The 13,179-nt window shown below is 30.9% G+C and overlaps 1 protein-coding gene across 3 annotated transcripts in view; it reads right to left on the bottom strand.

Annotated features, from left to right (window-relative positions):
• Window positions 1–1,146: 1,146 nt before the first annotated feature.
• Window positions 1,147–13,179, bottom strand: part of LOC143047888 (uncharacterized) — an 87,182-nt gene continuing 75,149 nt past the window's right edge. The window contains exons 30-44 of one of the 3 annotated variants that reach the window (XM_076221212.1): window positions 12,634–12,700; window positions 11,903–11,988; window positions 11,359–11,485; window positions 10,807–10,848; window positions 10,178–10,300; window positions 9,782–9,842; window positions 9,420–9,467; window positions 7,047–7,222; window positions 6,552–6,692; window positions 6,037–6,152; window positions 4,950–5,128; window positions 4,013–4,136; window positions 3,418–3,476; window positions 2,532–2,688; window positions 1,147–1,911 (exon numbers count right to left, since the gene is read on the bottom strand). In XM_076221212.1, the coding sequence (XP_076077327.1) occupies window positions 1,698–1,911; window positions 2,532–2,688; window positions 3,418–3,476; window positions 4,013–4,136; window positions 4,950–5,128; window positions 6,037–6,152; window positions 6,552–6,692; window positions 7,047–7,222; window positions 9,420–9,467; window positions 9,782–9,842; window positions 10,178–10,300; window positions 10,807–10,848; window positions 11,359–11,485; window positions 11,903–11,988; window positions 12,634–12,700 (1,720 nt within the window). In that variant the 3' untranslated portion in view covers window positions 1,147–1,697. The remainder of the gene's footprint in view (window positions 1,912–2,531; window positions 2,689–3,417; window positions 3,477–4,012; window positions 4,137–4,949; window positions 5,129–6,036; window positions 6,153–6,551; window positions 6,693–7,046; window positions 7,223–9,419; window positions 9,468–9,781; window positions 9,843–10,177; window positions 10,301–10,806; window positions 10,849–11,358; window positions 11,486–11,902; window positions 11,989–12,633; window positions 12,701–13,179) is intronic. The other 2 variants (XM_076221213.1, XM_076221214.1) reach the window with 2 other exon arrangements.

Genomic DNA, 13,179 nt, shown 5'->3' with positions numbered 1-13,179 from the left:
ACTTACACAAGGAACTCTCAAAACCAAATATTTGAAAGTCAAGGAGGCATTCGAACCAAACCAGTTGGGAATGAATTATGACCAAAAAAAATTTAAAAAGGCCAAATTTACGAAGGTCAGCTTTGCTTGATAAAGTTGAAACTTTAGTTTTCAAATTGATAAACAGACAACTTAAATAAAAAATGGCTATACATTATGTCAGTTCCGAAGTATTGATTATTGAGTTGATGATAAACCCAGGGACCGATAATAGACAAACAGCGGTAGACTCCGTGCTGCAAAAAAAGTGAGATGGAAAAATGGTATATATTAATTTTCTGCGTTCAAAGCACTTTTCTGGATATACCATAATGTAGAATAATCAAAGCATATTTCATTTTTGAAACCCCCTTTTAGAACAGGAATAGTAGAAGTGCAATATGACCAAAAGGATCTCCAAACAAGCAGGCCAATATATGGTCAACTTTGTCTACGGGATTTAGCTTAGTTTCTTTTTAATTTCTAAATTCATAAACGGACAATTTCTAAAAGATTTGTAAAACTGGGAATAACATTTGCAGTATGGTTCTGGTCGCACAAGTTCTTGCCATATGCTATAGACCGATGCAACGTAGAACTGTATATAATGTGTGTGACTGTAAAATACAACGATTCATAATAGTAAAAACAGAGATTCAACTTATTGGTGAATAATTTATCGTGTCTATGAAATGTGAAATCACTGCGATTCATTGAATACACCCTTATCAAGTTTATCTACCAATCAAGGTAATCAAAATGTTAACACATCTATTAGAAAGCATTGACGTCACAAATAAAGATTGATTTTTTTTTTTGCAAACGTCATTACGTCAATCGGTGCAAAATTGAGTGTGTAAGTGTGTAAGTGTGTATGTACCGGATCTTGTAACTAGTATTGATTAAGGGATTTTACCAAACATTTATTTATACATATTTTAAGATTATGGTATTCAATCCTCCTGGCGATTTAATAATAGGAAAACTTAATAGGGGTAGATTTCAAGCATGAACGGACAGTAATGATGCAATTTATAATTGACACAAATATCTAGACTAGAATATAAGGATTTACAAAAACAATCGTTCATGTAATTGTTCTTATTTGCATGTAAAAAAAACAAACAATGATAGCAGATATTCTTTTATTGTAGAATTTAAAAAACCTTTCTTTTTTTTAATCTTCGGATATTCAATTATATCAATTACTTGTAATCATATGTCAATGAAACTGGACACATAATAAAATGCGTATATCAATTAATATTTAAATGAATGTATGAATAAAAGGTAAATAAACAAACAAACAAACAAATAAATAAATAAATAAAAAAGAACCAATGACTTCTATAAACTCAACATTATTAAGATGAAACGTATGACTTCAGACAAAGTTCTGTTGTAACTAAAAGATTTCGATAAATATAGAAAATGATTGTTCAATTTGTTTTCATGAACAAAAATGTTATTTTATGAATTTTACCTTAATTACATTAATGAATGAAATAATGATATTTGTAAAACTACAACTTGTATTCCTATTTTCATACAAATGCTGGGGTCATTTTCAGCTTATCCTAGCACTTTCTTTTCAAATTCATTTCACACGAATGAAAAAACTACGGTTTGAGAAAGTAAAAATAAGAATGTACTTTCAAAGTTTTGAATCCTCACAATCTTTAAAATTTTGTATTATATTCCGAGCTGTTCAGTCTGGTGTTATTAGATTCTGCTTGTTCAGTTGTATCATGTATAGGTTCTTCGTCGTCTGTATCTGTAATTTTCCGAATGTCCATTGATTGTTCGGAACTCGGACGTTCCTTTGTGTTTTCATCTGATTCTGACATCTTTGACTCGTCAATTTGCCTAAGACTCTCCAGGGAATCTGATATGCTGAAACAGGCAAACATTTTATTAGCAGGGTTTCATCATTAATTTTTGTGTACCCCTGAAATTTGAAACGACAATACCAATAAATATTTATAAGTGAATTACAAAAGTTCAGTTCATTACAGAAATGATGATGTTAAAACTTTTCAGGTTCCTTAGCCATCAGTCAGATTGATTTTTATACAAAAAGGTTATAATAAGAACATAAAATATAAAAATATAAGGTAACAATCTTCAACGTTACTTCTTTTTTTTTTAGAGAAAGTTTTTATTGTTATTTAGTCAAAGTATTAATCTAATGACTCTGAAATAGCGGAACGTTTGCAACCAATATAACAAAACAGTAAACAGGTTATCAAACATTGATTTGAGATAAAATTTTAAATCAGCTTAGAAAAAATGTACAAACCCTAGCTGCACCTGTTCACTTTAACTCATGCATATTTTCGATTTAGTAAAGCAATAAATTGAGGGTTTGCATTTTATGTGTTTGACTTCACAAACCTTTGCTTTAGTTGATTTCGAACCATCCTGGTGAAAAAAATTACAGATTAAAATCGAAACCGTAGATTTTTTATTTTTTTGGGGGGTTAAAAATAAGGCCAATAGATACTACAAAATACCTTGCTTTCAAATTGGTGTTCTGTGTTTCACCATCCAATGTTTCAGAGGAAGAGGAATCGGCATCTTCAATTGACGATTCTGACAGTATTTTTTCTAACTTTGTATCTGCAATATCATCCGCTGAAGTAATCAAATCAGCTGGTGCACTTTGTGTTGCTGTAATTGAATCATTAATAGATTGTTAAAATGTAAACGAAGACATAACGGAGACAATACAACTTTTTATGTGTATGTATCATTATATTAAACATTTAAAACATTTCCTGAATGCGACCTATCTAATAAGACGTATTACTGGATTTGTACAAATATATGCAACACAACGGATGTTACATATGGAGCAGATTCTGCTTACCCTCTCTAAATACCTGAGATCAACCACTATTTTAGATGGGTTTTGTGTTGCTCGGTAATTAGTGTTCTATGTTGTGTTTTGTGTACTATTATCTGATGATCGGGTTTTTTCAACCCTGTAACTGTCAGTTTATTATGTGACGTACGGATGTGAATGCTTCTCTGGTATCTTTTGCCTCTCTTTTAGTCTATTATCCAACTTATTTAGAAGATACTGTTTACATAATAGAAGGTGACATAGGCTTTAAAGTTTTTCGGTTGTGCATCACTGTTTCGAAGAAAATACAGTTTGGCAGGTAATTTGTCTTTACAATATGTTTTAAAGAGAATATTGTATTGATTTTATTATCAACATTTCATTCATTGCAATTAACAACACATTTATTGACCAAATTAGACTCTAAACCATTTAAAGTAGACTATGACGATTAAGACAGAGAGACAAAAATATTAAAGTCGGCTATGAGCTTCAACTGGTACGAGTAGCAATCAATAAAATAGGTTTTCCTTAAATTATTACTACTGACTTACAGAAATCTGAAATTCTGGATTTTTCTTCTGTTGTATCAGATATAAGTCCTGGTTCAGACCTAAGTCAAAAATAACAAATGACTTGTTTTTGTTTTGTTTTTTAAAGCATTAAAGGCATTAAAATTAAGCCATTGCAATTGCACAATTACTTTTAAAAGTTATCCTGGAGTAACACTGTTCAATAGCTTTAAGTGGTATATAAGCGCAAATAAGCGTTATTATACCAAATTAATAAAACGATGTATCATCAACACATAATTCATATTGTTTATGTACTTACTTTTGCAATGGTTGAAGATTTTTATTGACATCATTGTCGGTTGCTATGATTGACAAACTGAACGCTTAACATTTCGTGTATGTTTACCATTGTTCGTGCATGCAAAACCAACGCTATTTGTGAGATATACATATTTTAACCATGTTTCGAATTGCAGAATTTTCATTCTGTGATCGATTTACTTATCTAATATGAAAAAACGTTGATATTCTGTCACAATATTAACACTTCATTACATTCAAATTATTGAATTATTCAAAAATAACATTTCCCGTCATAATTAATCTTATACATTTTAAACAGGGATCAAATTACCTATTCAGATCTGTTATTTTTGTATCCTTTGACCAGTTTTCTTTGTCGTTCATCGATAACTTTCCAGGAAAATCTACTAAGTTGCCATCTGATATCGTTGGAGGTAAACTCCAAAATGAATCTTCTTAAAAAAAAGAAATGAAAATATGCTAAGGTGCCCAGTTAGAATTAAAAAAAAGTTAAAATAGGACGACTCGATAAAAAATATATTCAAGAGACAAACATCAAAAAAAGAAATGACAAGTTGTATTAAGATTGATCACACTAAACCTATTGTTGCATGGATACGCATTGGAATAGTAGACAGTGTAATTCTCAGTAATCTGTGAAACACACGTAACAATAGATATATATGTATAATTCAAATGCCAAAGATGTTTTTGTTAAGGTCGTTATGAAAAATGAAACTTTCGTTACATCAAAATATATCTATAGTCATAACGATGTAATAAAAGCTAAAAATTGATAAGCAGTTTACCGTTTTTAAATGTTTAAAGACAATGAAAGGAATATAGGAACCTCCCATGCAAAGACGCTGTGAAGCTGTAACATGTATAGAAATAGGTAGATTTGACATGCAAAAAATCCTATATAAAACGTTTTTTAGTATTTTAGGAAATACCATCGATAATAGAATAATTTGTTTTAACTAATTCTATTAATTAAATATAAAGCCACTAAGCAGTATTGATAATCGTACCTCTAAATAAGGAGTTTTTCTTAATTTGAAGTTGTAACTATTTCAAATCAAAACTATATCTTTACATAAATGTATCGTTTATGTGTCTTTTTTTACATTGTGGGTATGTGTAACGTTTCTCTGAACATAACGGACGAAATATCGATATCGGAAACCATAATGAATTTTTCACCATCAAAAACTTCACAATTGGATTTCTATTCTGAAAATTGATAATGATTAACAATTCTTCCTTACCGGAATTTTCTATTTCACTACTAGGCTGCTGTACGATTAAAGTTGGTGAGTTAAGGTCTTCCTCGCTATCTGAACTTGTATTTTCTGATTTGATAAAAGATACGATTTCAATATTTTTCTTGCTTTCTACAGTTTGACTCGAATTTTTGACAGCAATTTCGTCTTCATTCGATGAGGAGCTGTATGAATGTATGAAGGAAAACATTTACGTTAAATGATGATGTCAATAAGAGATTTAAACTTTCATATTTCGCAATGTTCTGTTTTACTGATCTCTAAAAAGAGGGGCGAAAGATACATTTTTTTGTACCAAAGGGAAATTCAAACTCATAGATCGAAAATAAACTCACAACTTCGTATATGATTTCACCTTCCACCTGTTTTAATTTGAGCGTCACTTATTTGTCTAACGTGTCATGGGGACAAAATGCAGTCTGACATATAAATAACCAGTTGATATCTGTGATGAGAATACGATGCAAATGCTGGTCCCAACGGTTAGTTTCAGACCACTAATGAACATTTTTAAATTGACATGAAATATCATTGATGTATTCATCTTACTGTGAATTGACTGTTCATAAAATGACGATTTATTCGAGACAATTATATTTTTCTAACCACAGGTAAAGACTTCGTTGGTCTTATTTGGTACAACTTTTCGAACGTCTTAGTTTTTACGACCCTTCAACATTTCTGATTTGGACATTCAACTGGTTCAATTAGAGTATTTCTAATGAGTCTAATGAAAACAAAACACGAGTCTGACTGATAGCATAGGATCTTAATTATTTTGTGTTGTTTACAAAGCTTGCTTGATCTTAATTGAATTCTGTTCAGACAGTTTGAAAGTGGTTATTCGCGTGAACCTTGCTACATCATTTTCTGTAAAAGCTACTGAACAATACCGTATTGATTGCATATGACTTTACTTAACAGAACTGAATTTACAACAATAGAATATCTTGACAATAATCTAAACTCTTAAAAAAGACAAATTGCGAGTTGACAGATGTTGTTACGATCAAAACGCTATCCAACACTTAAATTTTTCATGTGTAGTGGTTGATGATGAAAAGTAATTTACCTGGAATCCGATTTTCGTTTCGGAAGAGGCGATGATGTGACCACCTTGACCTCTAACTCAAGGACATCATCTTTCTCAATACAAGCTTCCTCATACAACTTTGAAACTGTTCTTTCCTACAATAATCAACGAGAGGTTACGTCTTATTTTTGCTATTTCCGAGATAAATATCTTACCGCACAATTTACCCTAACAGAAATTTCATTTTCAATTAAGTGCATCGCACAAGGCCATGAAGAAGCGCAAATAATGAAAATAACATATTTAGCTGTCCAATTTAATGCCAACATATCGAGAGAAAAAACTCGGCGTCATATTCGAGTATGAGGTTCTCATTTTACTTAGTAATTATATAAATGTTATGGATGGTATATTTGGTATTGATGGTATCTTTCTAATGTAAAGTTCAATTGTTGAAGGCTGTTTTTCATCCTTTAGATATCAATTGATTTATTATGTTGCTTTGTTGATGTCTATTGACGAATGACCATATATCATGTTCCTCATGTAATTACCTTATCACCTACATTGAGATTCGGCTTTTGTTTCACATCCTCAGCATGTACATCAATGGTTGTCGAATTAGTTGGAGATTCAGTTTCCGTTGACCATTCTGAATTCTTCGATGTCTGGTCATCAGTTATATCATTGAATTTCTAAATAATATAACAAACACAATATTATATGCTGAAAATGATATTATAGTTTAAAAAATCAATTTAGTTTATCCCTAAAATTGCAAAACAAGGTATCTTTGTTTATCATTTCATAATATGTTTCTTTTGTGAACTTATGAATATGATTGCATGGTCTGGTCATTCAAGTGAATAATATCAATTGTGGTATGGGTGTATATCAAATTAATTCGAATAAAAGATAAAGAAATTGGATATGCCAATAACTGTTTTAAGTGGTTAAGGCATTAGTTTATTTGACATCTTATTATATCTTAAGTCATGAACTTTAAAATGACATACACAGGCAAGATAAATTTTATATACATCTTCTACCTTTTCCTCACTAGATGACTTGTTTGCCGATAATTCACACTCAGGACTTTCATCTTTTCTATTGATACTTGTTACTTTGATGGTGTCTGTAGCAACTCCACTGTTTCCACCTAATTTAGCTCGGAGTTCTTCAGCAAGGGCTTTTTGCTTTTTATCTATATCTGCCTGTCGTTCTCCTGAGGTAATGAGATTACATACAAGGTTTTGTATTCTGTGAAACATGTAACTTATAATGCAATTGAGAGATCACCTCAAGTTTTTTGGTGAGTTCGTTATGCTTAGTCTTCAGTTTTCTATGTTTTGTCTTGTGTACTATTATTTTTCTGTTTGTCTGTTTGTCTTTTTCTTTTTAGCCATTGCATGGTCAGTTTATTTTGTACCTATGAGTTTGACTGTACCTCTGGTGTCTTTTGTCCCTCTTTGGTATTACTTCTATATCATATTTTTCAAAGATTTTAACTAGAAAGACACATTTCAGTTATAATCGGTTCGTAACTCTTTTAGATTTATTCTGCTGTCTAATATAGAGTGGCGGAAGATGCCAAAATTATATTCAATTATATCTGGATGCCAAACTCACAATTTTTATGGCAAACAACCAAACACGTTTGCAGTGCATGAAACACATTGACAACTAAAGACTGTTCATTACCAAACCCCACTGACCTCACCAAAATCATAGTTACTAAGTGCTACGAAAATGTAGGCAAATTATATTTCCAGTCCTATTTTTATATAACATAAAAACCTTTTTTTTTATTAATTCGTTTTTGGTTAATTATAATACGTCTTGTACAAAAAGGCATTTGTAGTTTACCTGTGTTCAAAAGTCATAAATCATTTGAGAGAAAACAATTCCGAGTAGCAAACTAAAAACGAGGGAAACACGTCAACTATAAGAGGAAAACAAAGAAAAAACAGTAACACTGTAGTGCAACAGATAACAAAGAAACAACAGGAACACGCTTATATACATAGAATCCACACTACAATAAAACCACTGACAAATTCCTGTCTTGGTAAAGGATATTTTAATACAAAATGATGGGTTGAACCTGGTTAAATGGCTAGCCAAACCTACCGCTTTATGCCAATGTTGAAATATATCGCTAAAATGACAACACTACGTAACAGAAATACAGCACATGCACACGCAAAATCATTCAACAAAGAGAAACGTACAAACAAACATTCATCACAGAGAAATACACACACAAACAATGTAATGATCAACACAAACTGCAAACCTCAGAACAACAACAACATATTCAATCAACGAAAGATACAACATGATATCCCAAATACTGATGCGCTTGCAATTGGGTAACTAACATGCAATCTCAACCTTCATACAATTAATTTCACAATACTCGTCCTTACAATTTGCATGGCAATGAGTTTTTCATAATAAACTGGGCTACAAACAATAAGACATTACCGAATCGAAACCACAACAGAAACATCAAAAATAAATACATGAATGTTGGATGTAAAAAATGCTGAAACACGTTGTATAGCAATGCAAATTTACACTCCGTATAAGTAAGTGATAATTCAATTTTCTATAAAACACGGGCACGCAGAAGTTTGTAAAGCTATTAAATTTATATTACCTACACGTACTAAAAACTTTACACAAAAAAAAGAAGATATGGTATTATTGTCAATGATACATTTATCAGAAAGAGAACAAAGAACATGGATGTCAACAGGTCATCGTACAGCTTTCAATAAACATACTTAAAACGTATTGTAAACTTTAAGAGATCCTTTAGTACTACAGTAACTTTGACTGACTAGCAATTATGGATTTAAGGATATTACAAAGAAATTATGAGAAATAAAGGCAACCGTTGTATATCGCTGTTTAAAATTCATAAATCGATTGAGAGAAAACAAGAATGTGTCCTCAGTACACGAATGCCCCACTCGCACTATCATTTTCCATGTTCAGTGGACCGTGAAATTGGGATAAAAACTCTAATTTGGCATTAAAATTAGAAAGATCATATCATAGGGGACATGTGTACTAAGTTTGAAGTCGATTGGACTTAAACTTCATCAAAAACTACCTTGACCAAAAACTTTAACCTGAAGCGGGACAGACGGACGGACGAACGAACGGACAGACGGACGGACGAACGAACGAACGGACAGACGGACGGACGCACAGACCAGAAAACATAATGCCCCTCTACTATCGTAGGTGGGGCATAAAAACAAATCGGGTTACAAACTAAAACTGAGGGAAACGCATCAAATATAAGAGGAGAACTACGACACAACAGAAACACAACATTAAAATGTAACACACACCGAAACGAACTAAAATATAACAATGAACATTTGTTTTAATTAGTAATAATTACTTACTCAAGAGATTTTTCGATTTTTCAATATAATCAGCATCGCGTCTTGACTCTAAAAAAAATTGTATTTAGTTTTAAAAAGCATGTACTTTTTTTTAATCAATTTCATTTAATAAATATCACATGATTACACCAACTATAAAATATATCAGTACAACCTCAGCAGCTTTAGTGTTATGGAGTTATGCGAACTCACTCAACAGTGCATTGTAAAATATCTCAGTAAATTTAAATTCATATGAATCAAAGAAATTAAAATTTGGCTGTCTTTTCCTTATCTAAAACTTTAACTCCTGATACATTGCAACTTCATTTAACCATATACGATTATAGATAGTCATTTACTAATATTTAAATTTTAGTTACCTTTTGTTGCAACGTTAGCGTCGTGCTCAGTTATTTCTCCCGCTTCTGCTTTGGATGATTCCTAAAAATGAGATATGTCAATGGAAAGTTTGTTTGGTTTGAGGATTTACTATAAACAGTATAATGTAATGCTATTACTTTGTTTGCCTTAATAAACCGTGTTAACCATAAGAACCTTAACCATGCCTTCCATTATTCGCTTGATAACGGGAAAAGTATGGAATGTTATATATGGTGGAAGGTAAATAACATGACTGTCTAGTCTTTTGTTTCCAAGTTCCCTCTTCGTAAAACCTTCTTTGTTGTTAAAAAAAAGTCATAATGCATACCATCAACGGTTCATTTCATAATCAGGACAAAGATATTAGGAATATGTATCCATAAAATATAACTAACCTGTTGTGATGTACTTGGTTTTTCAGTTTCTGATGTTATTGCAGTCTGCCTTGTTCTTGTTGTTCCAGATACCCCATACTCTCCATTTCGTCTACTCTGCCAATGACTCATGCCATCCCTAATCTATGGAGGAAATAATAATGAAAAATGTATTTTTGTGTATTTTGCGTAAGTGTAGCAAAAACAACAGACATTACTAACCAAAATTTGGTAGAAACATTGTCAATTTATCCATAGAAGGACACTGATATCAAAAATGTCTATGCTTGAATGATATGAGGAAACAGTGGAAAACCCCATTTTGCAGTCGAATAAGATCTTTTACATTGCCTGCCTGTTGTTGAATATGCATATTTGTTTAGTGTGGCTTGTTGCGATTGCTATACCTTCTTTTCTTTAACGTGACATATATATTTCATTGCACATTATTGCTTTTAACAATTTACTTAGTGTACAGCATTGCACTAAGTATCCCTGATATATCAGTTATTTGGTATCCAGGTAGAATATCTAATAAAAGTAAATTGATATTACATTACAATGTTACAATATTTTAAAAGATTTCATGTTAACCGGAGAATGTCACTTCCATCCGATAATGGTTTTTAATATTTGCTATACATTCTTACCTGTTTGGATAGAAGACAATGAAACAAAAAGATGAAGAGCCCCTGAAACAAAAATATAAATATACAGAAAAGTGCAGTGACATACAAAATACAATTATAATCAAAAGCTATATTTTCACATCTTGAGTGATTAACTTTTAGCAATGCATATATTTCTTTAAGATTTGCAAATTCATATACCTTTTGTCATAGTGTTAGCAAATATGGTCTTTTTCAGAAATAATTCATGAAACCCATAGATTTGTTGGAAATTTTGCACATGGCTTGGGCTGTGATATTCAAATTTTATCCTGAGCGTTAGCGCGATTTAAGTTAAAATTTACAACATTTATCATAATTATTTCTAAGTTATCTTCTTTTGAGAATATCCGAGTTAAAATTTCACAACTTTTGGTACTGAGAAATTATCGAAATATCCATAAATTGCCATATCATTAAATATGCATTCATGGGTGAAATATTTGCAAAATCTTTCTTATTGTACGTGATTGACCATAATTTGCCACGTTTAACTATATAACATACACATTTTAATTTTTAATAAACCAATACCTGAAGAGAGTTGCAAATTGCAAATAAATATTGAAATACAACCAAATCCTCATTAACTGAGAAGATCCCAAATAGCCATGTTATTCCAAGAAGTGGAAGAAGGACACATAGACTTCTAATGCTGGCCCTGAAAATAAAAGAACTGTTTAGATCGGTTTGTAAATTGAATTATAATGTTAAACATTTTTGTTTTATACCAATTCATTAATTTATTATGCGCAATCGGTATTATGTTGTTCTCAGCTTCCTACTTCGGTAATGTTAAGACTAATAAAAACGTCTGATACGTTTACATATCAATAAAACATAACAATTTCTGGATGTGCCTTTGTAAATAATTCAAATGTAGTGTTTAAATTACAATTCATGGTGTCTAAATTCATTGATTAACAATTTGAGTTATTAAAATGTTATTATTAAAAACTAAAAATGTAATCCTACACTTAGATAATTTGTTATTGTTGGTATCATATTCATCAATTTTTCTGAATAAAAAAAAAACTTCCAATTTCTCATTTAATTCACGTCTACATTCACAACTTACTTTGTTTGTTCTTTTGCGGTTATGGTCAACATACAGTGGGAACTTAAAATTGCTTTTATCACTAAAACCAGAATAACTACATTTGCCTGAAAATATCAGTAGAAGTATTAATTTCTGATACAAATACTTTTTTCATTTTATTGTGATCACTGTATAAGTGTTTTTTTCTTATACATGTGCATTAATTTCGAAGTGAAAGTATACATGTAAATAAAAAGAAAACTACTTTTCAAATGTGTTGATTCATATAAAGCAATTTTTATGTTATATTGTATTGATTTACTCAAAAATGTAGACGAATTGCATAAAGATGTAATGAAGAGTTTTTGACTTGTGATTTTGTAAACTTTTACGTCGAACTATTTTGACCAGACACAAGTTGTCTCTTTTTTCATTTATCGATTTTAAAATTTTGAAAAAAAAAATAAAGTCCAAACTGATTTTTTTTCACAAATTTTTTTCTTCCTCAAAATACTGTTGTGATGTGTGATACAAAAAAGTAAAATCACAAAAATACTGAAATTAGAGGAAAATCTAATCGGAAAGTCCATAATCACATGGCAAAATCAAATAACAAAACACATCAAAAACGAATGGCCAAGAACTGTCATATTGTTGACATGGTACAGGCATTTTCAAATGTAGAAAATGGTGGATTAAACCTGTTAACGAAGTTATCAAAAAATATAATTAAAACAATTAATTAAATTAAGATGTATTAAAGGACTTACCAGAATTACAACTATAACCGGAGCAATAAATGCCCAAATCAAACCGGACTCTAAAGAAAGCCAGCAACTAAAAAAGCCAATGTATATATATTTTTTTATTGCATATGTTAACATATTGGTAAACTGCACAAAAATGGAACGCTACTAATGTAAAACTTTTTTATGGTTATATGTCATATTCTAGTTCTTTATAAAGTATATACTTATTACAAACTCTTGATTTCTATAATTTCTTCTATCACAATTGCATACAGATGTAATAACAATATTCATACAAATGAATAAAAAGATGTAGTATGTGTCAATGAGACAACTCTCCATCCTAGTCACACAAAAGTTATCTATAATTGGTCAAAGTATTGCATTCAACACCTAGGCGTCACTCATACCGAACAGCAAGCTATAAAGGGCAGCAAAATGACTAGTGTTAAACAATACAAACAGGGAAAATAACGGTCTAATCTATTGAAAAACGAGAAACAAAATACAACAAGCTTCTGAATTCAGACAGAGTCATACAAATGCAACGAGTTTAAAAGTTTTAAC

The sequence above is a fragment of the Mytilus galloprovincialis genome, chromosome 10 (assembly GCF_965363235.1).
Source record: "Mytilus galloprovincialis chromosome 10, xbMytGall1.hap1.1, whole genome shotgun sequence".
In the NCBI taxonomy this organism is placed as follows: Eukaryota; Metazoa; Mollusca; class Bivalvia; order Mytilida; family Mytilidae; genus Mytilus; species Mytilus galloprovincialis.
This window is presented reverse-complemented; position numbering and strand designations above follow the sequence as displayed.